Genomic DNA, 27,482 nt, shown 5'->3' with positions numbered 1-27,482 from the left:
GTGACACATTTGTCCACACAACACACACATCATCCAACTTTCTCAACCAAAATCAAATCTCTTTTTGCACAGCATGCTCTCCCTGGGGTTTGTTTGTTTTCATTTTAATTAAGAAACCTTTCATTTCTCCTGACAGTAACACTAGAAAGAGGAAGATAAAACCATAGTAATATTTACACATCTTGCAGCTCATATCAAAAGCTACTCTGGAGTAATTAGAAGTCAAGTTGATCAAAACTACGTAGCAGTCAAACTCAGGTGGATAATGAGGGAAGGACAGCAGAAGTGGGTACGTTTATAAAGTATTCTTCCTGAGACAAATTTTTTTCTTTATGATAATATGTGTAAATTATCCCAAATACATTACTCCCTCATGCCTCTATGATTTTTATGGTGATTTTAGTAATCTGCATTTATTGCATTCATTAGGCAGATCTTTGGGACTTTAAATTAAATAAAATTAAATAGTGAACTGCTTCCAAATATATGGAACAACTATTAATTTGGAGACAGGGATTGTTCTGTTCACTGATCTTTTAGCTTGCCCTACTTTTCTCCATCAGGATTTCACAAACAGCTGGTGGTGCTGACTACAATGGGAATTAATCTTCCATAATATATCCAATTTTTTTTCTGGGCTGTGACCATGAGTTACCAAGAAAACATTCTGAGTTTTGTAATTTTCTTTCTCAATGACTCAGTCACCCAAATTCCTGGTGCCAAGACCTCCCATCACTTCATTCCTGCAAAAGCAATTAAGTGGGTTGCACAAGCCATACACAAACATCAGTCTCCTTTTCTGTTGTCACACTGGCATTTATCCCTGCTGAGTGGAGGGGTGTTAGAGGATTAACATCTTGGGCACATTGAGAAATATCATCAAATGTATGGTTCACTGTGGACACAACATCTGGTCCTGGTAAAATGAGGCTTAAAATGAATAATCACTCCTGTTATGCTGTGATTCTAGAATACCGTGTTTCTAGGGTGGGTTTTCCCCCAGCTAATGCTTGTTTCAATGAAACCCAATTGCCCAAGTGGTTTGGATCTTTTTTCTTTTTAAGATTTATTTATGTATTCCTGAGAGACACAGAGAGGGGCAGAGACATAGGCAGAGGAGAAGTAGGCTCCTTGTGGGGAGCCCAATGTGGGACTCAATCCCAGAAACCCAGAATCACACCTGAGCCAAAGGCAGACACTCAACCACTGAGCCACCCAGGTGCCCTAGAGGCTTGAATCTTAAAATTGGACATAAAAGTCACAGATTTCATACAAGCATACAAACAGGAAAAATATCCTGTACGTTTGGGGTAAAATAATTGAACCACAAGCCCTGATGTCGGCCAGCAGTGGCCAGTCAGCAGCCATGTGGCCCCTCTGCCATGGGCATCCCATTCAGTCTTGGTCAACACACTCCCAGCCTAAATCTATGTATCACTTCCTTAGCAGCCATACCCTCAGACGGGAGTGTGTGCTTGTGTGTGTAAAGCAGAATGAAAAAGCGATGCAGCATGTAGTAACTGTTGTGCATGGCCCCTGCCACAACACCCCACACCAGGAGGGCTCCACTGTGCTCGGCCACCTGATATGGGTGGGACTGACCCTACCCCATCCCCACCCCTGCTGGATTTGAGGAAGGAAGTATCCGGAAACCAATCAGGACCCAGCATCCTCTGGAGTGTAGTGATTGGTTGAGGTGGGAACATGACCTAAGCCTAGCCAGTCCAGGTTCTCTGGTCAGGTGGTACCACAAACTTCCCTTAGGGAACAAGCAGTCTGCAAATAAGGAGGCTGACATTGTTAATGTTATCAGGAGGGAAGCTAGCTCAAGTGTAAGAATCGTTTTAAATATTTTATTTATTTATTCACGAGAGACACACAGAGAAGCAGAGACATAAGCAGAGGGAGAAGCAGGCCCCACACAGGGAGTATGACTTGTGACTTAATCCCAGGGCCCTGGGATCACGACCTGAGCCAAAGGCAGATGGTCAACAATCGAGCCACCCAGGTGCCCAAGAATTGTTTTAAACATATTCTCTGCACTGCTCTTTGCATCTCAGGAATTACTGAATGTGAGGGCTGGCACGATATCTACAGTCTGCTCTTTTGCTTCCTTCTCTCTCCTTATAGGTAAAGGAAGACACCAGACAAGATGGAGGGACTTATCCCCAGTCACACACCACCACTATTTTGACTCAGCTTTTATTCAGATTTTACTTGTCGCCCATGCCCCCCCCCCAAAAAAAAAGGATTTTTTTTTTTTACTTATTTAATTTAAATGTAGAAATAGTTTCTTAGCACTCACACAGTTGGACCAGTTAACAGTATAAATGATGTTACAGCAAGAACTGGGGAGAGGGGAAATGATTCCTCTGACCCATATAACCCACAGCACAGTACAGGGATCATTAAAGTGTGTGTTCGGGTGCTAGACAGAGTGCAGAAATGATGTTAGGAGTAATATGATTTTGTATCTAAAAATGACGGAGAATTGCTTTTGGTGACAGAATTATCTGGAAAACTCTTTAGCTGTTTATCTCATTATTCTTGTTCATATTTCTTCTCTGTTTCTTAGATGAAACCCAGTGGGTTCTCAAAGAATAGACAGGACAAAGATTACTTGTTTCCAAATCCATTTCTGGACACACAACAAGATTACATTGCCAAGTGTCCTTGGCAGTAGGGGTGATCAGATTACAGATTTGGGGCTAGTGAGTTGTAAGCAGGGAGGACACATTCCATTTCCCAGCCTGCCTTTCAGAGCCCTCCATCTAGAACTGCCCATGCTCTTTCCCCAACCAGAGACTTCAAGCCACATGTTGAAGACAGGGGAATCACATGTAGGAAGGAGTCTGAGCCCCAATATTACCGATGAAGCAGAGCCACCTGCAGATCAGAAACATTAGCCATACTTTACAAGTGGGGAAACTTTTGTTGTGTTAAACCACTGAGATTTCAGGGTTTATCAGATTACCAGAATAATGCACCCAGGATCACCTTAACTAATAAAGTAGGCATTGTCTACACTAAAGCTGCTTCTTAAAGAAATATACATGGAGCCTCCATCACCTGCAAATACACAGAGGATGAGGTTTCAAAGACACCAAGGAGGTGAATGGGTAGAAAAATGTTGGTTAGCTTCAGGGCAGTTACCTGCTACCCTTCTAGGTCTGCAGGTTTCTAAATGATGATAAAGCCTATACCCGTAATTGGTGGTTTACAAAAAAAAAAAAAAAAAACCTTGAAGGACGCGATGGCAGTTATTGCCCAGGATGCTCAAAAGACATAATCAAATTCAAAACTGCTGGCTTCTCCCTACTTTACTCTTAACAAAACCAATTGTGAAAGTAAACATTGCCAGGTCTCTGTCCAGAGAATCCGGTTTTTGCAATTACCCAGGATAATAAAATTGTCCCGGCTGAATCCAAGACCTTGTCTGTAAGGGCTCTCCACTTCGGCAGCCAAACAAGAGTGACAGCAGGCACTAGAGTGGAAAGTACTACATGGGGGTAGGAGGCAGGCAGAGCATCAAATCAAGGTCATGCCAGGGACCTGACCTTAGCCAAGTTACCAACTTCTCTTGACTTCTGTTCCATCATCTATAAATGGGGTTCCCGAAGCCTAACTTTATGCCTGTGGGAGGAGGGCTAGGGAGGTAAAGATTGAAATTCTTTCAAATAAAAGGAAGTAAAGAAGAAAGGAATGGAGGGAGGGAGGGAGGGAGGGAGGGAGGGAGGGAGGGAGGGAGGAGGGAGGGAGGCAAGAAGAACAGTTTGTATTATTTCCAGAAAGACATGTATATTGAAATTAGTGATGTGTATCCAGTATTGGAAGTTCTATAGAAAGATCAAAGGTATAAAAGGGAACTGTGTGTGAGTATGGGGAATAAGGTTAAGGACAGGAAATGTTGGCTGCAGGTTCCATAGTAACAAGGGCCCCTGGGCTATCTGAAGGCAGTGCACTCACCGTAGTGTGGAATGATGCTCCAAGCCATGGCAGATGCATAGATGCCCCCCGTCATCCAGAAGATGCCCAGCCAACTAAGATGTTCTCCTCGCTTCTCACGAGATAAGAATTCAGAAAAATAGGCAAAAACAATGGGCAGAGCACCCCCGATCCTGCGAAAATAAGATGCCAAAAAGAATCAAGTCATAACACTAAAAATGGTCATGCCAGAAGCCTAGTTACCTTATACTCCACCTTTGTGAGTTTGAAAGACCAGCCAAGGCAGTGTCGGGTTATGTGACCTTACACACTGACTTTACAACCTTTTCTAAGGTTCAACTTTAATACAGTATCTTGGAAGTCAAATACAAAACTCAGACCAAGGTTTTCTGGAGGTACCACTCAGAGCTAGAGTAGCAGGATGGTCTATAAGGTCTAGCAAAGCCCTGCATGTACATACCCTATGCCTGAGAGGAGACGGCAGAAGAGGAAGGCTCCATATCCCTGCACGAAGGAGGAGAGAGAGGCGAAGGAAGCGTTGAGGGCCAGAGACATGCTGAGGACTCTCTTCCTCCCCAGCTTATCTGCCAGGCCTCCCAGGACGAAGGCCCCCGCCATCATTCCTAGGTAGACAATCAGCCCTGTGAGGGTGAAAGGAAAAAGAGAAGAGAGGGTGGAAAGAAGATACAAAACATTAGAAACCATGCAATGTGCTAGAAAATCCAATGCCCATTTTTATGTATTCTAGAAATTTCATGTCAAAGACATAAAAGGTGGACTATAACAGATGTTCGTGGCAAATTAGAAGTATGGTACAGACTCAAATCCTTAAGAATGCTATTCAAAAAAATAGCCTCACAGATTGATACATATGTGCACATACTAAAATAGATCAACCATAGCTCGGTCTGATGTACCTTTCCTGAAGATGACTCTTTTAGAGGCATAATCTGCAGAAGGCAGTGCTGTCATTTTATTTTTAAGTGAAAAAGAATGTTTGTGTATAAAAATCCCTACCTGCAGGGGTAGGTTTAAAGAGAGAATTTCCAGGGAAAAGGCCAAAAGGGTGGAAGGAACATGGGAAGGAAGAAAAATGTACAAGTGTAAAGTAGCAATTACCAATAAGCCTGGCTATTTTATTGTTCCAAAAAAGATCTTCTCCACACTACAACCAATGTTCAGATTTCTTAGGGGAATGCAGAAGAGACAAGCAATGAGCTGTCCTGTCTTTAACACGTGTAACTTCTACTTGCCTTCTAATAATAAGATCAGTCAATTTAAGGTATCATATAAATATATTGTTGTTGACATGTTTATGGTGTTCCAGTGAAAGTCAGCATCCTCACAGACATGGCACATCTCCAAAAGCATGTGGATGATTCCTTCCTGATAAATAGTGAGTGCTCACTAATTATCAACTACTGTGCTAAGTCCATATGTGATTTACTACTTCTCTGAAGGAAACTTTGCAGACCATCCTTCGTGAGGAGAAAATGCTGAATGCAAATTATGGAAGGATCCTTTCACCCAGCCTTAACTGTAAATCAAACGATGAACACAAATTGTCTTTCACAGAAAGGAAGCTTTTGGACATACAGATGCTTTATTTATGCAGATGTGTGCCAGGAAGGGCCGACATAAAGCAAAGAGCTTCAATTAGCTGATTAATCAACTTGAAGGCTGGTCCCCAAAAGGAAAGATAGATTTAACTATGCTCTGTTTTATCTTCCCAATGACAGAGTTCGTTCTTTTATCGTCTTATTCTATGAGATGAAAAGAAATGATAACTTTGATGTTGTCAATAGCTTTCATGAAGATTTCCTTCACTTACCTGGATTGTAACTCTTAGCCTTTACATAGCTCAACACTATGCAAGATGCTATTTCCTTTTATATTTCGGTGTATGCTGTTACTTCATGGAATATGTCAACGGGTCTACAAAGTATCTATTAAATGTCTGTTATTAGGTAAGCACTCTTGTAGTTACTGGGGATACAGTGAGGTAGAAACACATGAAAATCCCTGCCTTCACAGAGCTTACATTCCATTTAGGGGAAAAGAGATAATAAATACATGAGCAAAATATACGGTTAGTGGGGAACTGATAAGAGTTCTAGAGAAAAATAATGTGAAGGATGGGAACAGGGAGATCCAGGCTGGGAGGTAGCAATTTTAAAGAAGATAGTTCAGGAGGCCCTCACTGAGATGGGACATTTGGACAAAGACCTTAAGGAAGCCAACCATGGGGATATCTAAGGGAAATTACTGAGCCTGTGCTCCTGATCTGCCATTTCTTTGCATACTTGAAGGATCCACAGAGAAGTAATAGAGTGAGGACACCTCCTCCTCCCTATTTCACCAGTTTCCCAGCCCAAAGCTCCAAAAATGTAATGAGCAATTTCCTACTAATATTAAGTCACCAACACTTGTGTTTCAGAAAATGAGTAAAGACTTGCAAACACAACTCAGGATATGTCATGCTGTGCTGTAATAACGTGTGAGTCAGTGTGCTCTGCTAGACTATGAGTTTATCTGCTATCCAGCCCTGACCAACCAAGAGTCTCCAATATCTAGTTCCCTGCAGACTTAATCTTGCTCAGTTCTTAGCCATTGTGAGCCATGTCCAGCAGACCTGCCTTACTCACTGATGAGTGAGTGATGCCTTACTCATCTGCTGCTGCCATCCCCATACCCACCAGATAAGCCTGACTGAAGGTCAGACTGCAGCCTCCCTGTTACTTTCACCTCATGGTTTCAGTCCTCATAACTGGCTCATGACTGTGATCCTGATCCCCATGCTAGTTTCTGATTAGCATCTCATATCCCAACCAATTGGGAAAGACCCAAACTCTGTCTATGCTTAGCCAGGTTCTCCCCAGGAAAGAACTGGATTCTATTTCCTCTGACTTAGGTAACCTACCAACATGCTGGCCATAGTCAGGAGCCCCATACCTGAGATGCCCTGTCCTTCTGGATAGACTACTGGGATATCACCACCAGCCCAACTCAAAGTGGGGTTTTACCCAAGTCCTTTGTACTTGGTAATTTAGAATTCTAGACCAGAGCAGAGAGGGAACATCTTTTTCCAAGTTAGATCTATTCAGCTCCCAAAATTTGTTGGCTTCAGCTCAACTCCTTGTCAAGAATTTCCAATACCCCATTCAGCCAACAAATACCTGGTGGTTCTCTCATGATATGTGGTCAATAACATTTGGAATAAAGAAACAGATATTGAAAAGAAGGAAGAGAGGATGAAGGGAGGGAGGAAGAGAGCCTTACCCAAATTGCAAAGTAAGTGTTATGGATGCTTTAAGACAGTGAGTAATCCAGCAATAGGTCATGAGAGCCTAATATATCAACTCATAGCACCGAGGTAGCAAACACAGAGTGAGCACTCGCTACTAGCCTGGCTCCATGTGAACCATTTCACGGGCATTGTTGGTCCCATATAATGCTTATAACAACTCAGTAAATACCACTTCTGTCCCTGTTTTGTAAAGGAGGAAACTGATTCACAGAGAGGTAAAGTGGTTCCCCAAGGTTACACAACTAGTGGAAATACGAAGATTGTAATCTGGGAATTCCAACCTCAGAGTTGAGGCTTTAACTACTACCCTTTACTGTTCTTTATAGATAAGCATCAGATAGATTTCTTAGCTTTGTATTAGTTTATTATTTCCGTGTTTGCTCACCCTCAGAGTGGGGCATGGTTCCTTCCTTTCAAGGAGATAAACAGTAAATTATGTGATTATCTCCTGGTGAGAAAGAACATTCCAATAAAGGCGTATGTCAGGTAATATGCAAAATGGAGAAAGAGCACAGTCTGGATGCACCTCAGTCAATGTGGGAAGGCTTCCAAAAGAAAGTCATTGAGTTGCTGGTGAAGGACAAACAGAAGTTATTCAGGTTTCTATCTTGGTGGTTGGGGTAGTGCATCACAGGCAGTGGCAGGCAGCACATGCAAAAGACAGGGAGACAAAAAGAACACCTGATATGTTTGGGCAACAATGTTAGAAGTAGTTCAATGTGAGTAGAGCAGAGTGTACATGGGGGAACCTGGTAAGGGATTGGGGCTAGGAGGTAGAGCAAAGGGCACACCATAAATGGCTCATTGGTGTGCATGCATGCATGTGAGAGAGAAAGAGAAAAAAACCTATGCATTTTTTGATACATGCATGTGTAGTTATATGTGTGCATGTTGCTGTTTGCACCATGTATGTGGGCCTATAAATTGGGAGGAAGGAAGAAGAGAAATCAGAGGAGTGGTCAGGAGACTTGCTGAGAACGAGTCTGTACACCCTATGCCCTGGTCCCACCCTGGTCTCTCATGAGATGAGAAAAACACTAGTATCCAATTAAAGTTTGTTTTTCTTTTTCCAGTAAAGCTATCTTTAGCACTTCTCAAATGCTACTGTGCGCACACAAATCATGGAAGGATCTTAGTGAAATCAGACTCTGATTCAGTAAGTCAGATGTGGGGTCTGAGATTCTCCATTTTTTTTTTAAATGAGAGAGAAAGTGAGCATGCTAGCTGGAATGGGGGAGTGGGCAAAGGGAGGGGGTGGAAGAGAATTTTAAGCAGGCTGCATGCCCAGTGTGGAGCCTGTCGTGGGGCTCCATCTCATGACCCTGAGATCATGGCCTGAGGCAAAATCAAGAGTCAGACGCTCAACCAACTGTGCAGCCCAGGTGCCTAAGATTATGCATTTCTAACAAGACTGATGTTGCTGATCCATGGACCACAGTCTGAGCAATGGGAGGCCATAGCATACCCATCCTCCTGGAAGCACAGTGAGGGGATAGTGATGAGAATTCTGGCCTTAGAATCTCAAAATGTCCTTCAATGGTTGTGAGATTTGGGAGGAAATTCTCACACTCTCTGAGGGCCTTACCACTGCATGTGTAAACTGATTACTAGATAATTTCCAAGCTGCCTTCCTATTCATTTGTCTTTCAAAAATATAAATCATGAATGATGAAGTTGTGTGGTTTTCCCAGGAAGAACATGTTCGGATTTTGGAAATAAACCCAGTGACACATGTTTGATCAAACTATTGTGAAGCCCACACAAGACATGTCTATGGATGACACATGGCCAGTAGAACCATCAGTGTGCAATCTCAGCGATGGACTTTGTGCCAGTTGTTATTCAGCACCTACTTGGTCCATAAACACCTGTGCGTTGCCAGCCAGTCACTGCCAGGCCCTGGCAATAGGGAGGCAGGAGAGAGAGAGAGAGAGAGAAGCTCAAAGGCTGGAGCAGGAAGAAGGGACCTGTGCTTTCTGTTCTTATGACTTCCACCTCAGCATTGTTCACCAGGCAGCAGCAATGCTGTTCCACATGGGAGCAGCTGAATCCAATTAGCAGAACCAGCCACATCCTGCCCTCCCCTCTTCTCCCACACCAACACCAGCCAGGGAGGGTCTCCCCACTTCCAGAGATCTGAATTATAGCTCCATGAGCTCCCTTCTCTGAGCATTTTGAGGCAGAGTAATTCCATTCTCTTCCCTTTCTTCCCACAGTCCTAGGGTGGCAGCTGCTCCCTGCATTCACTATCTCAGTATACTTTATAAACACATTTTACTCACCCTGCTAAAAATTTCTTATATTAAATTCTGTCTATTCTAGTAACTGACTATACTCTGACCGATCCAGACACATCGGCAAACTGATGTATCACAGAGATTCGGTTTGGGATCCAATTCCCTTTCTTTACTGGCTGAGGCTGCTGAGCCCCAGATCTGGTCAGTGACTCTCCTGGAAATTCCCTGCTGGCTCAGGACCTGCTGGCACTGCGATTCTGCTGTCCTGGCTCCTAGCCTGGGGCTTTTGCTACTCACTGTCCAAGGCAGAGGAAGAACTAGAAAGAATAAGAAAAGCTTTTCAAGATGCCGTTGTCGGGGATCAGAATACGCAGCCCCAAAAAGTGCCACTTTGGTCTAAGGATTATTTTAAGCTGAAGATGGTTGAGAAACAGCACATTCCAAAAGAAAGCTCCCTGCCCTCCTGCATATTTGCCTAAAAGCAGGCCTAGGCGTTTCATCACCACAGACTGTTACCAGCCCAGAGACAGCACAAAGAAGGATGGACATACCGAAGCTTCCAAAAACAACATTAAGGGGGGCATGTGATGGAATGAGCACTGGATATTATGTAAGACTGATGAATTCCCAACTTCTGCCTCTGAAACCAATTAGACATTATGTTAATTAAAGTTAAATAAAAATTTTTTAAAAAGAATGTGAATCAAAAATTTTAAAAAATTAAAAATGATAATAAAAACCAAAACAATCTTGTCTTCCATTAGTTTGCCCCGTTTGCCACCCGGGAAGCCTACAACCCTGCTCTTTTGTCTTGTTCCTTCTTTCCAAGTGCATTGTTCTTTGTGAAGTTCCTATCTAAAACCCAAGTCCTGGGCAGCCCGCGCAGCTCAGCGGTTTAGCGCCACCTTCAGCCCAGGGCGTGATCCTGGAGACCCGGGATCGAGTCCCACGTCTGGCTCCCTGCATGGAGCCTGCTTCTCCCTCTGCCTGTGCCTCTGCTTCTCTCCCTCTCTCTCTCATGAATAAATGAATAAAATATTTTAAAAATAAATAAAAATAAAAAATAAAAGCCAAGTCCTAACCATCCCTTTGAATGACTCCAGTGTAAGACACGTGCTAATAAATGGTTTTTCTCTTGCTAATCAATCTTTTGTCAGTTTAATTCACTGGGCCTTCAGCCTGGGAGGACTGAGGGAAGAAGCTTTTCCTCCCCTGCACTTGTTGGAAGGCTATGACAAGGACGAATGAAGGGAAGAGGGGCCAATCCACAGAGAAGAGAAATATAAAATTAACAATGCCTCTGAAATGGCTGTGCTATTAAATGCATTTAAAATTTGTCTTTAGCAGAAGAAATTAAGACAATAAATTTGGAAAACTGAAACGTAATGGAGTTATCAAAAATTACTTTAGCACAAAGCAGATAAGGGACTAGCTAGAAAGTGAGAAAGTCTATTATCCTTCAGTTCCCCTCAACAAGCTCAATGGCAGATTAAGGAAATCTCCCCTCCCACAATAAATGAGCGTTTTAAGAAAATCATAAGCCAAAATTGCTACTTTCAGAGTAGGGTTGATGAGGGTAAAGGGAAGGGGATGTGGGAGGGTGAGAGGAAGTTTTAATGGGTGATAACACCACAGAGGAAATGAAATATGTCTCTATGGAAGAAAGAGGAGCCCACAATGAGCAAGAGGTGCCATAAAAAAGAAGAGACCAATCTTGAAAGAGAGATGATCCAGTTCCCAGTCCCGGTTCCACCAATTACCCACAGCATGACCAGAGGCAACCCATTCAGCTTCTCTGATCCTTGTTCCTTCTTTGTAAAAGTCAGATGATAGTGCTTAGTGCTCATCTTGTGGAGTTGTTAGCATGACACAGCACAGTGGATTGGAAGCACCCTAGCAGGATGCTAGCAGGATGCTAGCACAAAAGTAAATGCACAATTAATCAAAGTTGCTATTGTCATTAGGAGCAGCGCAGCATAGAACTGGCTGTGACCTAAGAAAGCCCAGGGTTAGAAAAATGAAAATAAGTTGGTGGTATTTTAAAGTCAAACCAATCATATTTTAAAGGAATTGGAGGCAAGGGAACAGAGACTAGCAGAAGAAATTTATTTATAGTAGCACGCCCTTTAAACGCACCTCCCTTCCTCCCTACCTGAAGAAGAAGCCAGGTTCCAATAAAAAGCTTTTTTTAACTACAGCATTTCCTCTAAGGAAACTTTTCTGGGAATTGTTTTTTCCTTTTGCTAACTCATATTTAAGCTGCCAGATTGATTGTCATCTCCTTAGAGAGGCATCCCTGATATTCCAAACTAGAACTCAACAAACTTTTTCTGTTAAAGGGGCAGAGGAAAAAAAAATCTTTCACTTGTAAATAATTTACTTTGCAGATTTCCTATGGTCTCAGTGATATCTTCTTCTTCCCTTTTTCTTTATAATCCTTTAAAAATGTAAAAACAAAAAGAGGCCATAGTTTCCTGACGCCCTGTTCCAAAGGAAATTCTCTCCTCCCTGCTGGTACTTCTGCAACATACCGCTCCTTCTTTCCTATCACATGTATCTGTTTGCTATTATACACTCATTTGTTCAATATCTGTCCAGTCTCTCCGACTGTAGACCCCTAGAGGAAAGGACTGTGTTGGTTTTGTTTGAGTGAAATTCTCTCTGTGTCTCTAGCATCTAGCTTGGAGGCTGGCAGGCAGCAGCAATGCTGTTCAGATGGAAAAATCTGAAAAGTACAAAAAAATGTACAAAACTGAATGCAAAAATTGTCCATCATGCCATCCACCCAAAGCTATTGTGATAGCCTGTGTTACTCTTTGTATTTGTACTTGTACACATGCAACTACATACTCTATATGATTGAGACTATTCTGTATTAGAAGTTTCATGACCTATTTTCCATTTGCTAAATAACTCTACAAAGAACATCTTTATGCATATGTCCTTGTCTGTCATGGGGTCAGAATTGATTCCAAGAAATGAAATCATGAGGTCAAAGGGGCTCAGTGAGTTTGTGGTTCCTGAGACATGATGCCAAATTTCCTTCCAGAGAGCTGATCTACATCACAAACCTCTTGCAATCTCTTGAGATGCTTTTTGTGAATATACTCTCTGAGCATCAGAGGCAGTGGGATGAAGTATACAATTAACCAAGGACAAAGAAGCCATTTCTAACTTCTTTTCTTGAATACATGGAAATTAAATGCATTAATTATCCTGGGAAGATTCTAAGCTTCCTTTCCTTGCAACCACTCATTTATTGGACTATACATACATGCTTTGCAAGGATCAAAATTAGCACCTCCCAAATGAACTATCTCCATTCCATCTCTTTATTATTCAAACAAACATACCTTTTTAAAGGACGATATTTTCTTGGACTAGGGTCTGGGAAGTTAATTTCATAAAGATTTCATGTATACAGGAATCCCCTAGTGACATCTCATTTTGGTATTAAGTCATGGAAGAATTTCAGGCTATCTATCTGCACACCTCCATGAAATCAGATGCATTAGGTTAAGTCAGCCAAGTGCTGTGTGTGTATGACATGTGGATGCTTGGAAACTTCTGAGATGAATAAACACTTTCTTGGATCCAGGTACTTGGCACAGAAAAGGTTTGGCTTTAACAACTTGTCAAGTGAAAACAAATCTGGCAATCATGGTGTTGGACTTTTCTAGTACTTTATGTGTCCAATAAACTCAAGTGAATGAATCTTTGGTAGTAGGTTGACTTTCCTTATCTATCAAAAGTTGGAATTCTTTTCCAAATGTCACATATTTATTTAAAAACAAATGGGCAGACGAGAAAGGAAGGACAAAGGAACTAGTATCTGTTCAGCTCCTATCACATGCTAAGTACTATAGTAGGTGACATAGGTTACAATTTAAACTTGTCATTCCAACAACATGAGGGAAGTACTAATATCTTCATTAACAGGTGAGGAATTTGAGATTAAGAGTTTTCCTCTCTGGGATCCCTGGGTGGCGCAGCGGTTTGGCGCCTGCCTTTGGCCCAGGGCGCGATCCTGGAGACCCGGGATCGAATCCCACATCAGGCTTCCGGTGCATGGAGCCTGCTTCTCCCTCTGCCTGTGTCTCTGCCTCTCTCTCTCTCTGTGACTATCATAAATAAATAAATTTAAAAAAAAAAAAAAGAGTTTTCCTCTCTGATCACAATTATTAAAATATCTAAGTAAAGTTTTCTGATATCTGATTGAAGAAATCCAGGCTTGCAGTTGAGTGATTCATCCACGGCCCAGATCATGGTAAACCTCAAGAGAAGATACACCAGGACTATTCAGGGACACTTGGGTTGGATAAGGCATTTGTCACTCTGCCTGAGGATGCATCACACTCACTTTCATCTGGCCCTTCTGCTCAGTAGAAGCCACAGCCCTATGAAGAGTAGAATTACCTCTTCTGGAAGTTCTAGGTTCTGGATGTGGCCAACAGGTCCAAAGGTAGAAGTCTGCAGACAGATTGGGGAGTCTGAGAGAGAGAAGCTCCTTGTTTCAGCAACATAGAGTAAGGGTAAGATCTTAAATCAGGAAGAAGTTCTCTCTTTAACCATACTTAGGGGAAATAAAGACCTGCTAGGCAGCCTGGAGACTTCATTGTCCCAGTGGTATCTGACCAAGTTTAAGTCATGAGGCAATATTCTGGGCCAAGCTATGAGTCTATGAGGAGACCAGGCCTCAGATCCGTGGCCATGTCTTTGGTGAGCAGAAGATAGGCCCATAGCCATGGTGGGAGCAAGGGTAACAGAAAGGATTCAAGTCACTAATAAGGCTTCTGTCCATTAGCCCTGGGGCAAAGTGGTACCTGGCACTTACCTCAATTTTCTTTCACACCAGAAACAAGAGGCTTCAAGAAGCATTTCCTGAGAATACTGTGAGAATCTTGAAATTGCCTTATTCACATACTACCACACTAGAGATCTCTTAAAAAAGCAAAGCTTCCCTTCAGGTACCTCCCACAGCAGGTGAGAGGAGGTGAGGGAGGCAATGGAGGGTGTCACCTGGGCTAAAGCCAGTAGAATTATGACATCTCTGATAGTTGTTCTGGTACTGTGGGTGTCTCAGATGTGATCATTACCCAGGGAGACCCAACAATCCCTTGGCCATTCCACTAAAGACCAAGTTGGGGCTGCCACTGTGGTCATTTCTAGAGGGTGGACCGGTCCAGGGGAATCACAATAAAGCCAGTTATGGAGTACAGCCAAGAGCCAGAAGCTGAGAAAAGAGTGGATGATAAAAGATCAGAAGAGGAAACCAAAGTCTTTACAAGGAAATTTGCTAAACCCCATTCTCTACATGTCAGTGAACCTGGCATAGGGGCATAAAGATAAATAAATCCTAGCCCTCTGTTTTCAAAAACCTCACAATCTAGCAGAAATAAAGCGGTAGGGAAATAGGACGTGGTGGATCAAGGCAAGGGCCAGAAAACGGACACAGCAAGAACTCTGGCAAGCTGAAAGAGGGTGATAGCTGAGCAAGCAGATGGCCAGTGGGGTGGGAGTGAAGCTGAGCATCACAGCAAGGGATCAGAAGGTGATGCAGCTGATTATTGGCCAAAGTCAAACCCCTGATCTTCCAGAACTTAGTTGCCTTTTTGGTATAATCACTTTGCACCAAAGTGGGTCACCTTGTTTTCAAAGGACACTATCCTCTATGTTAGGATAGAGTTGATTTGCAGCCGGATTGAAAAAGAACTATCTTCCTCTCTGGAGACATCTGGATGTCTGTCTCTGACTTTTGGGAAACATAAGAGCAATGGAATTTGTGACATGCTTTTTTTAAGTCTGAAACTCCCCTGACAACCTCGGGGGCCAGTTGTTTACTGATGATTTCCAGTGGTATAAGTGATTGGTCAGCCCAGCTTGATCACAAGACCATAGGGACATGACAGCCCCTGGGGGGGACTTCTACCATGAGTTATCACAGAGTGATGGTTTCTTGCACAGATCTTGGTGGTTCAATCTGGTGACAGGTCCATCTGAGAATAAGAAGGACCCTGGAGAGACTGCCTGGATGTGTCTTGAATTCCCAGTGCTTGCTTATATGATCTTTCTCTGGTCCTTTGTCTTTAAATAAAAGCCTTATGTGATTGTACTCGGTGGAGACTTGTGAATCCTTTCAAATACCCAAAATGATGAAATCTTTTCACCACTTGGCCCAAGGGTTGCAAAATCAGATGCCTACAGGGACCAGGCCAGGAAGCGAGTGAAGCCAACCAGGCATACCTAGTAGGGAATACACACCCATCTAAAGGGAGCAGCCATACCCACCTTTAGCCAATTGCTGTGTTATGGAATACAGATGCTATTTCTAGAATTTCAAAGAGCATCAGAAATATGGATTTCTAAATAAAACTCTTTGCTTTTTAAAACACTTGACTGGGAAAGCAATTATTTTCCTCCACTCTTTAAGAATCCTATGTGAGAAAGAGTTGTACAGGTTTTAGTAGTATATTAGGAACATGAATATTCACATTTTCATTAAAATGTTTCTTGTGGTTTAGATCTCTTCATTTTTTCTATTCTTATGACAACTTGTCTTATTAGGTATCAATTACCCCCTGGGTAGTGTTTTTCTATGCTCACATCTCAGAGTCTTCATACTGCTTTTGTTTCACTTAGTATGTTCTTTATTCATCTCTTTGCATGGATGGCTCCTTCTCATACTCCAGACCCAGGCTCTGGGAGGCCTTCTCTGATCATCCATTCATAGTGATTCTCCTTCCAAAAGTGTAACCAGGCCAGTTAGAAGGCCATGACATTTATTTCAAGTGAGCAATGCTGACAGTATGGGCCAGAGTGGTAGGTAACAGTGTAAGTGGTAAGAAGTGGCTGGATTCTGGATACATTTCAAAGGCAGAGTCAAGAAAATGGGTGGTACTTAAAGCAGAGACAACCAGAGTTCCCTAGGAAGGGGCAATAAGAAGAGATCCCAGGGCGAAGTAGTGAAATGTTCCAATGTTTAAGGGTCAAAAGAATGAAGAGAAGCCAGTAGCTGGGAAGGACCAGCCGGGGAGGCAGGGAAGTGGGGGGAGAGGCAGCAGGAAAGATAGAAGATTATGGTAGCTGCAAGTCCAATTAAAAAAGTGTATCACTGAGGAGTGGGGGTAGACTGTTTCGATTGCCGCTGACAGTTCTAGAAAGCTGAGGACCGAGATTGGACCACTGGATTGGCCAAGTGGGGCCACTGGTGATCTAGACAAGCACAGTTTTAGGAAGTGGCAGGGACTACATCCTGTTCCCAGAGGGCTCCAGGGAGAATGAGAAGTGAGGAGCTAGACTCGCTGAATTTTACCAAAAAGGGAATAGAAAGGATGAGTGCAGAGTCAAGATGGGAGAAACTGTATCGTGTTTGTGCATTGATAGGAATGGCTGAGTACAGGTAGAAAATGAGATGAAGAAGAGGAAATTGATCATTATGAAAGTTGTGTCTCCTTCCCTGGGCATGGGCATCTGGTGTGAGAATGGGCACATTACACTAAGGTTCCTCAGGAATAAGGTAAAAACAGAGGCAATTAGCAAGGGAGGGGTGGGGGGTCAGAGCTGTGGGGCTTTTTTACTGGTGGTTTCTGTTTCCTTGATGAAAGAGGGACTGAATGTTTTGCACTGAGAGTGAGGATGAGGAGGAGATGCTGGGAATTGACAGCAGAGGGTAAGGCAAGAAATAGTCATCAGGAGCATGGGAAAGTAAATGGTTCATGGCAATGAAAGATGAAGGCTGGCAGCATAAAGGGCCCCTTGAGGCTACTGAGCATGAATTTAATGTGAGGCCAGTGGATAGCACTGTGTGTGGCTCACCAGCCACGTTCAGCTCCAGGGCCCATGGAATAGACTGATGAAGAGTTAGAGGGAACCAGAGTGGGAGAACACAGCAAAGTAAAAGATGCACAAGGAAGTTGATGGCATATGCAAGGGATGGTTAAGATTCTGGTCCATATAGTTTAAGTTGTAGTCTCTTTTTTTTTAAGATTTTTTAAATTTATTTATTCAGAGAGAGAGAGAGAGAGAGAGAGAGAGAGAGAGGGAGAGGCAGAGGAAGAAGCAGGCCCCACTCAGGAAGCCCAACGTGGGACTCGATCCTGGGTCTCCAGGATCACGCCCTGGGCTGAAGGTGGTGCTAAACTGCTGAGCCACCCAGGCTGCCCTGGTCCATAGAGTTTAAGCTCAGTGAAGAATGTGGTGGGGACAAAAGGGTGGTGAGGACAGACAAAAGGCTGAAGGTGTCCCTGAGGCTGAAAACAAGTGGAGGCTGGAGAACTAGAAACAGAGTGAGTTGGAAACAGAAGAAGGGGTGTTTCCTACTGGGGTTGCAACGGAGCTGGAGTTAATGGTCATGATAAGATCTAGATAAGACCAGGAAGGTAAGTAATTGAGATCACTGGACTGGAAGGTAAGTAATTGAGATCACTGGTAAGTAACTGACATCACCTCAATGAATGACAGACAGGGATATTGGAGAGCACTTACTGAAATCACCAAGAATTCTAATGGAAATAGTTTTGGAGTGTGACAGTGAACCTGGAATTAAGATCCTCAAGGAATGAGGGGGCATGAGACAGGGATCAGTAGGTGACTACCACAATAATACACTATAGGCAATTATCTCGGTGACACATTAAATATGGATATAAGGGAGGAGGAGGGAAGAATGGTCTGGAACTGTCAGTGAGAAGCAAGGAGGAGCAATGGGACTAGGGGTATGGAGTATGAGAGAGAAAACAGCCACCACTCGAGACTGCAGAAGGATACATTTCAGGTACAGCAAGAAGGCAAATGACCTTAAGAGAAGAGGTGAGAGAGAAGAGACAGGGAAAAAGGGATGGACAATGCTGTACAGTAATGAGAATCTGAGTGATAAGGAAAGTCATAGAAGACACAGACCCCTCACAGTAACCAACACAGAGAGTGATAAAGGGCATAATGAAATTAGTTCTGATGCTCTCAAGACCAATTTTGGTGGCAAGGCTGATAGTGTTGAGGAAGAAAATAGTATTGGAGGACCTACGATGAAGAGCACAGTGAGCTCTGGAGCCCCCTTTGTTCCTGCCAATGGAGGAGTGGAGTCCAGGGGAACCATCTTATTTATTGTCTACTTCCCTGAAAATGTTAGCTCCATGACCAAGGGAGCTATAAGTCATTCATCAACGAGTCATTCAACAAATAATTGATTCCTTAGAGTTATTATGTAAAATAAAGAATACACAAAGCAACTTCATGTGTATTGGGTCCTTATTGGGCACTGTGATCAACCCTTTATGTGCATTATCTTATTTAATCCTCCCAATGGTTCTGCAAGGTAGGGATTTATAGTATTTTAATCACATAAATAAAGAAGCCAAGGTTGGGGATGTCTGGGTGGCTCAGTGGTTGAGCATCTGCCTTTGGCTCAGGTTGTGATCCCGGGGTTCTGGGATTGAGTCCCCCACCAGCCTCCTCACAGGGAGCCTGCTTCTCCCTCTGCCTAGGTCTCTGTGTATCTCATGAATAAATAAATAAAATCTTTTAAAAAGAAGCCAAGGTTCAGGGAAGTTAAGTGACTTGTTTGGGATGATAGACGTAATTAATGGTGTAGCCAAGACATAAAATCACACAGTCTGTCTTTAAAGCACTTATACATATGGTAGACTCTGTTGGTCACATTCCAAAAAAACTTCTTCCTTCTTCCTTATTAAAGAAACCTTGGTTTTTCTTTAGGTATTAAAATGTGCTCAGAGAAATTGCCCCCCTATGTACATACTCAACCCTAAGGGGTAGATCATAATTAATTCAAGATGGCCATCTTCATCCAATTCCTTTTGTCAGTGATTTATTCAGGGAGAGCAATAAAACATATGGGTGTATTTGTCAGAGGCTTCTGGGCAATATTTTTCTGCCTAATAAAGGCAGAGAAAGCACTCCCTTGCCACCATCTCTCTTACTTTCTGTTTGGAAAGTCAGTATAGGAAGATGTAGAGCTTAGAGCTTCAGTGATCATCTTGTGACCATGAGAGAAAAGGAAGGAGATGACAGAGATGACAAGCCTTATACCCTGACGTGGGTGAACCACTGACCCACCCCCTGGAACCACCTAATTTGGGAATTCTTGATAAGTAAATAATAAACATCTCTATGATTCAAAGCCATTGTTATCAGCAACTGAATTGCATCCAAGACACATACTGCCTCCTAAAAAAGAAATCATACAGGTAAAAGATCATCTGATTGATTTACATAGTCTTTCTTAAAAACAAAAGTCAAGACAACTTGGTATAGAGGAAAGAGCTCTGTGCCAGTAGTTAAGGGTCCTAGGTCCTAGCCTCAGAGTATCTGACCTTGACCAACTCATTCCCTCTTGGTGCTCAGTTTCCTCCAGTTAGAAAGGAAAGGCATGCTAGGAGTTCTCCTTCATTCCTCTCACTTCTAATCTTAGATGATTCTATCATGTTATAATTAATGGCTTGTGCCTTATAATTTGTTATCACATGTCCTTTCAAAGATAACACTTCCCTTTCTGGGACCCAAGAGAGGTGAGGCAGAGGGACCAAGGAAAGGATGCAACTTCTCTGGGCCCTTTCCTACATGTCCCCAGCAAAGAGGGATACATGCCTCCGAATCAGCAAAAATTCCAGCAGTGAAACAGATAATGGTCACTCTGCACATTTGAGCAGCCCCAGCTAGGAACCCCCATGGAGTAGAAGGTGTTCACATTCAATCTGTTTAGTGGACTCCACAGGGCATGTCAAGGGCTATTACAATCCCAAGACCGTATATTTGACTCTCCCCTCCCTCATTCCTGCCCTGCTACTAACTGAGACTTTTTCTAGAAACTAAAACAATCCTTTGCAAAGTGAAAACTAACTCATCTTGGCTTGTGGTGCACATGATTTATAAATAAAGTTGGATTTTATACACCCACTGGCCTACAGAGGACCATTTTAGCTGAACAGTTGTGAATGCCACATCTGACATGATTCTTGGCAGTGCAGTGCGGGTATAGGGGAGTTCCTTTTGCCTCTGTTGCTCTGGTCTCTACACAGTGATGGATCATTCCTTGAGACTTCTTGTATGGCCTGATACAGGAAGGCAGAGCTGCTTTTCACTCTTTGGACAGCCTACTGGGGGCTGATGGTCTATGCCTCAGGGACCCTTGCGAATCCCCAGTAAAATCAACATCTGCCTTTCTGGTGCAGCTTGTTGGGACATGGGCTATATCCTGCTCTCATCTACAGATATGAGCTGTACCCTACTCCAGCACTCCCATGTAGGCCCAGTGCTTGCAGCATCCTGGAGTGGGTACCTAGAAACAACTGCCATGGATGCGACAGCAAGGGGAAGGAGAAGCAATAGACTTTGAAGTCAGACCTAATCACTGGTTTCAAATCCTAGATGTATCATTAACTACTTTTGACCAGTTACTTTAACCACTTGGAGCCTAACTTTTCCCACCTGTAAAATGCTGAAAACAATGCTTTCCTTGCAGGTTGCTCTAAGGATGACAGATGTCATATATCAAATACCTAGTACAGAATGGTTGCCCGGGAAGAGCTTACCAGATTATAGCCCTTGGTGGTGGCAGTATAATTATTATAATTGGCTTTTAAATTAGAAGAAAGGTCACAGAGGTTGTATCAGGCACTGGGAAATAACTGATTTCCAATAAATGGATTCCTTTGGCTTTCTATGAAAAATTCTGTACAAGAGCAAAGAATCTTTCAGCCTCATCACTAGAAAGTAGCCCACAGTGAAGACAAGTGACAATGAGTGACAACAAAGGATAGGAAAATGCTTTCAGAACTGAACTTTGGGCTGGCATACATCACCTAAGATCTCTGACAACATTCCTCTCATCACATAAACTGGAGATGATCATTCTGACCATCTTACTAGGTTGTTTAAAATTCAGAGTATCCATGAATACCCCCGAAAATCTGTAAAGCACTGTGCAAAAGTAAACATGATTTTCAGATGCAACCCCATTCTTTCATGCTGGTCAAAGTAGACACAAATATTCCAACCATCATTACAAACATAAGAAGGAAGCCTTTTGGGGACATTCTTACAGAGCACAATAAGCAAAAACCCTGACATTTCAGCAGCTCCTACTGCCACTAAGCATCTGTAAAATACTTAGCTCTCTAACCTGGCTGCACCACAGAATCACCAGGGACCTATTAGCAAATACCTATGCCCACACTTCACCCATAGAGATTCTGACTTAATTATTCTAGAGCAGGGTCTGTTTCTTTCTAACCTTATGGGAAGCCAGGACTGAGAAAATTCATCTAGAAGTGGTTCTCTGCTGGAGCTGATCCCCCCCCCCCTCCACCACCTCATCCCTCTCTGGGGGACATTTGGTGACTTCTGGATATATTTTTGGTAGTCATAAGTGGGAGCTGGGTGCTTCAGGCATCTGGTGGGGTAAATGTCTAGGGTTCTGCTAATAGCCTTGAATGCCCAGAACAGGGTCCCAGAGCAAGGAATTATTTAGTCTCAAATGGCAAGAAGGTATGCTGTTGAGAGGGGCCACCAAGAGGACTGGTTCAAAACAATCAGTCACTGATTGCATCGCACAAAATGGCTCGGCAATATTTCTGGTCCCTCCTGCTCCCTCCTCTCCAGAATGTTGTCAGTCTGCCATCATGAGCTGGGGTCTATTTCCCCTCCTCCTTGAAATGGAAAAGGTCTTCATGATGGCCTCAATGAAAAGAATGCAGCGGAAGAAATGCTGCCTGCCTCCTTAGACTCCATCACAAAAAAAAAAAAAACATGGCGATATATATCACATCTACTTTATCCATTCATTAATCAATGGACACTTGGGCTGCTTACATATTTGGCCATTGTAGATAATGCTGCTATATATACATTGGGGTACATGTACCCTTTGAATCAGTGGTATATATACACAGTGGAATGTTACTCAGTAATAAAAAGGATGAAATATTGTCATTTGCAATGATGGATGGAGCTAGAGAGTATTACAGTAAGCAAAATGAGCCAATCAAAAAAAGACAACTGCCATATGATTTCACTCGTGTGTGGAATTTAAGAAAAAGAAAAAAGGAAAGAGAAAAAAAGAGAGGGAGGCAAACCAAGAAATATACTCTTAGAGGACACACTGTTGGTTACCAGAATGGAGGTGGGTGGGGGCATGGGTGAAATAGGGGATGGAAATTAAGCAGGGCACTTGTGATGAGCATCAGGTGATGCATGCAAGTGTTGAATCACTATATTGTAGACCTGAAACTAATATTTCACCGTATGCTAACAAGAATTTAAATAAAATGGCTTAAATATATGGCTTTTGCTTGTCTTTTTGCTTGTCTTTCTCTCTCAGGCACCTTGGCCACCCTGAGCCAACAAGTATGAAATCTGTCTTGAAGCTGCCATGTTGGTGTAGAGAGACCCTATAACATAAACAGCCCCCAGCAGGTTGCGTCTTCCCAGTCTTGGCACCAGGCATGGGTGAGTGAGCCTTCAGATGATTCTAGCTCCACCTTCCAGTTGCCCTAGGTAAAGCCAAGTAGAAGAGAGGCCAGGTGTCTGCCCAGACTGCAGGTTCATTAGCAAAGAAGTCAGGTTCTTTAGCAAAGAAAATGGTGCAAGGGTTTTGGTTCTACAGGGAATGTATGTTTGTTTGTTTGATATGCAGCAATACAGAGTCAGAAGGAAGCCCACTACAATTCTGTGAAAGATCCGTGGCAGGCTCCCCTTGACTGGGCCAATGACATCAAAGTCTTTATATACTTTTACAGGGATAGGGCTATCTATATATATTAAGCCCATGCCCAACCCTGCAACTTCCCCTCCATTTGCAATAAATATACCAGTTTACTTGAGAATTCCTCTCATTCATTCCTGTTGTATTTTCCATGGTCAGGGAATCATGTTTTCAAATATGTGGATTAAGAGTCTCATGAGCTTTTTTTATTTGCTGAAGTTTTCCATGATGGGGACAAATATAAATATTGGGAGGTCAATATAAATGAATAACTACAACATTTTTATTTTGATAATAAGTAAGTCCATGGTTAACCAAACATCTTTTATTTACAAGGTTTCAAGGAGTGTACATATAACCATAGAGGGGAAAAAATATCCTTCAAGTCTTTGAAAGTCTTATTGCCAAAGGAGATGTTCTGCAAACAGAATAGACAGAATGTGCTCAAGTGTCCTTGCTCTAACCAAGGTTCAAACATGTGAGAAGCTAAACCATCAGGCTTTGCGGATGGATCAGAGGCACAGGATGAACACTGAGTAAGCACCTACTGTGTGCACATACCAAGCTGCACAGTTAGCATGAGCTTCCATTTAATCCTCCCAGAACCCTGGAGGGTTGCCTATCATCCTCTATTTCCTTTTCCTCTCTCTCTCTCTCCCTCCTCCCTCTCTCCAGACAATGACATTTACTCCAAGTAAAACTAAAAACTACACATACATAAGCTCCAAATATCGTTGATTCAATGTAGGTTAAAATCAGAGTAAAGGGACAGCCTTCGTTCGGCCCAGGGCCCAGGAGTCCCAGGATCGAGTCCCACATGGGGCTCCCTGCAAGGAGCCTCCTTCTCACTCTGCCTGTGTCTCTGCCTCTCTCTCTGTGTCTCTCATGAATAAATAAATAAAATATTTTTTAAAAATCAGAGTAAAACCCAGGATACATAAATTTGCACCAGCAAATAATAATTTGAAGTGGTCGACACAAGGGCTTTGAGACAGAGGTAGGCACTAACCTTTAACGTAGGAGTGAGTGAAAAGGCACAGAAACCAAAACAGCTGTGGACAGGTTGGAAAGTCCCTCACTCAAAGCCAAATCTATACTTAATCTGTATCCCACATCATGAAAGTGAGGATTTTCTTGGCAAGAAGTTCTCCTTGTAAGATATTTTTTCCCCAAACCTCCATCGTTAATTGTGGAAAAACAAAACAAACAAAAAAAACTCTTAATCTTAAGAACATGATGCTAGGGATCCCTGGGTGGTGCAGTGGTTTAGCACCTGCCTTTGGCCCAGGGCGCGATCCTGGAGACCCGGGATCGAATCCCACATTGGGCTCCTGGTGCATGGAGCCTGCTTCTCCCTCTGCCTGTGTCTCTGCCTCTCTCTCTCTCTGTGACTATCATAAATAAATAAAAATTTTAAAAAAAGAACATGATGCTAGTTTTTTGGATGGATGATTGGCCGGTGGGTTAGTTGGTTGCACAGGAAATTGTTTTTATTCTTTGTATGTCAGTTTCAAAAATATTGGCTTTATTCATAAGCTTTGTAATAGTCAACCCTTTGCTATGAATGTGCTGATTTTATAATAAACACAACCAGCTGTGGGAAAGTGTAAATCTCTTAAAAGGGGCTAGCTTCTTTGCCCAGATCCTCTGCTTGCTTCCTTGCATAAATTAAATTAAAAATGATACTTATAGCAGAAATATTTTAAATCTCTATATAAAAATTTCAATTTTTCAAAACACTCAAATGGCATCTACTATTTCCTCGACATACCAGTCCAGGGGCTGCACATTTCTCCCCCAGACCATTCCAGTAATCTTCTGTCAGCTGTCCTATCTCTAGCCACCCTGACAATCCATTTTTCATCAATGTGGGGTTTGCCAATTGCTGAGTAGATCTACCCCAATGACACATTCCAGAACTGGGGGAATAACCACAGGAGGGTTTGGGGATCCACTGAGTCCTCTGTGAGAGGGACCTGAGCTAAATCTCCATTGATCACCTAACCTCCATGGGCTCTTACTCTGCCTGGTGGGCGACAGAGATGTTAGGGTCTCCCAGAATTAGAGCCAGTTCAGAGCCAATGTCTCGCAATCTTCAAAAAGTATCATTATTTCCATTCCCCCAGTGCACAATTGGAAAGATTGTGAGAAAGAATGTTTTTGGTAGTGTACCAGGATCCATCCTCAAAGAGACCCAGCCTCTTCCTCATTCAGGGGTTCTGGGTCTGTAAACTGGCTCAAGTCTGGAAATTGACATGATGCTGTTTTTATGATACAAGTTGGAGTTTTGTTCAATTTACCCAGAATTTTTCTGCTTATACAGAACATGAGTACACTTCCTGCCTGTTTCACTTCTGGAAACACCACAGTCTCCATGAATCAGACTGTTCTAATTTCTTCTCTGACCCTGTCAAACTCATTACACTCATTAGCCGGACAAAAAGTTCCAAGGGATTCTGTACATGGTCACCTTGCCTCTTCAAAGTATTCAAGGATGATAATTTGCGTATCTCTGTTGCCACATCACACCATGGATGGTCAGTGTTCTCTTTACTGGAATAGTCAATCATGTCTATATCTAATCAGATTAGAGAGCCATTTCCAGAAGCACCAGAGCCAATTCTGATTCTCATCCTTAAGATTCTGTTCCTCTAGAACCACTCCCAGTATGAAAACCACTGGGGCAGCTAATCCTCCTAAATCACAGATCCCACCTCGTCATTCCCTTCCTCAAAGGCATTTGATAGCTCCTCATTAAACAGGTCCCCATTGCCTGTGGACTCAGACCTATTGATATAAATAACACACACACACACACACACGTGGCCAACCAAAGCAGGCACACACACACACACACACACGTGGCCAACCAAAGCAGGCACACACACACACACACACGTGTGTGTGTGTGTGTGTGTGTGTGTGTATTCCTAGCAGTGAATTTCACCATCATTAGTATTTATTTTCATGGTGGTAGGTAAGTACTTACTGAGCACATATTTTGTGTCAGGCCCTGGGGCCCAGAGTGGCCCTCCTTTCAGGAACTGACACTCAGAATTCAGGGCCTAAAGAAAAAGTAGTTCATAAATCAAATGTTCTGCCCTGATGTTCACCTCGAATTCACACATAAAACAATTAAAGGATAATTTTCCATGACAGCAGAGTAATAAATGCATCTCCATGGACGAGATGCCTATGGATGAGCTGCCATGGAAATTCAGCTCAAAATTTATTCTAATGAATCCACCCCCTGGGACATTGCTCTGTGTCTGCCCCATAGTTCACACAGACCACAAGCCCCAGGGGTCTCTTGTTAGGTTCTAAATTACTGTCTTAAGAGTAGGACTCCCTGAGCTGTCTGTCCACTGCAGATGGCAAGAAAAACTAAGAGCCAATAAAATACATGCCAAGCAACTAGACCCTTCCAGGAAATCAAAATTCTGAAGGCAAAAATGGAACTCTTGCATGAAAATGGGACTTTCTTTTGGTCAGCATTAAGGTGGGAAGAGTCCACCTTTAGTCCACCAGTTTAAGGAGTATTTTTGTAATCGTGGAGAAACTTTCGTGTCATCGGACAAATCCAGGCAGAGGAGGATGCCATTGGTTTGCCCTATGTGTCACCAGTATTAAATGCAAGGAAACAAGGCATTGAGATGCCAACAGTGGTTGTCACTTGAAAACATCAAACACAATCCTGAACTACCTACCTTTACAGTTATTTCTTTGAGTGATTTTTTACTTAAAAATGGAAAATACATTGTATTACCTGAAAGGGGATTAAAAAGAAATGTGAATTCATTCATCAACTACCTAAAATCATAGAATCTCAGAGGCAGACTTCAGAGCAGCCTATTCTCCAGCTCCATCCAGTACACATCTTTGTTTTCTTCATATCTGTACAATAAGGATAACATTGGATGTGCCATTGAAAGGTTCCCTATGCTGTTTTATATTTTATATCTACTGTGTGAGCTCTAACTCTGCCTTTAGAATAAAACTCATTGATTTGTGTCAACTACACTTGCATTAAAAAAAAAGCAGAACATAAAACTACAAAAATAAATAAATTTAATTAAATACATAATACAGTTGGACATTAAGTATCAGATAGCCTCCCCCTAATTTTTAACTTTTTAAATGGACTTTAAATAAATAAAAGCATTTTGCTCTGTCTCACAGTGTGCAGACAGGCCTTGCCAGAACCATCTATCCTTAAAATGTTCTGAACCACACTCTGAAAACAAGCAGTTACTTAAAGCACCAGACTAGCATTGAG

The 27,482-nt window shown here is 42.6% G+C and overlaps 1 protein-coding gene across 1 annotated transcript in view; it reads right to left on the bottom strand.

Moving 5' to 3' along the window:
- The window catches only part of SV2B (synaptic vesicle glycoprotein 2B), a 181,415-nt gene that overhangs the window by 39,782 nt on the left and 114,151 nt on the right, over positions 1 to 27,482 (bottom strand). The window contains exons 3-4 of the mRNA XM_055325942.1: positions 4,406 to 4,586; positions 3,967 to 4,118 (exon numbers count right to left, since the gene is read on the bottom strand). Of these exons, the coding sequence (XP_055181917.1) occupies positions 3,967 to 4,118; positions 4,406 to 4,586 (333 nt within the window). The remainder of the gene's footprint in view (positions 1 to 3,966; positions 4,119 to 4,405; positions 4,587 to 27,482) is intronic.

Source organism: Nyctereutes procyonoides, unplaced genomic scaffold (genome assembly GCF_905146905.1).
Source record: "Nyctereutes procyonoides isolate TBG_1078 unplaced genomic scaffold, NYPRO_anot_genome, whole genome shotgun sequence".
Lineage (NCBI taxonomy): Eukaryota > Metazoa > Chordata > Mammalia > Carnivora > Canidae > Nyctereutes > Nyctereutes procyonoides.
The sequence above is the reverse complement of the archived record's forward strand: the minus strand, read 5'-3'. Positions and strand labels throughout refer to the sequence as shown.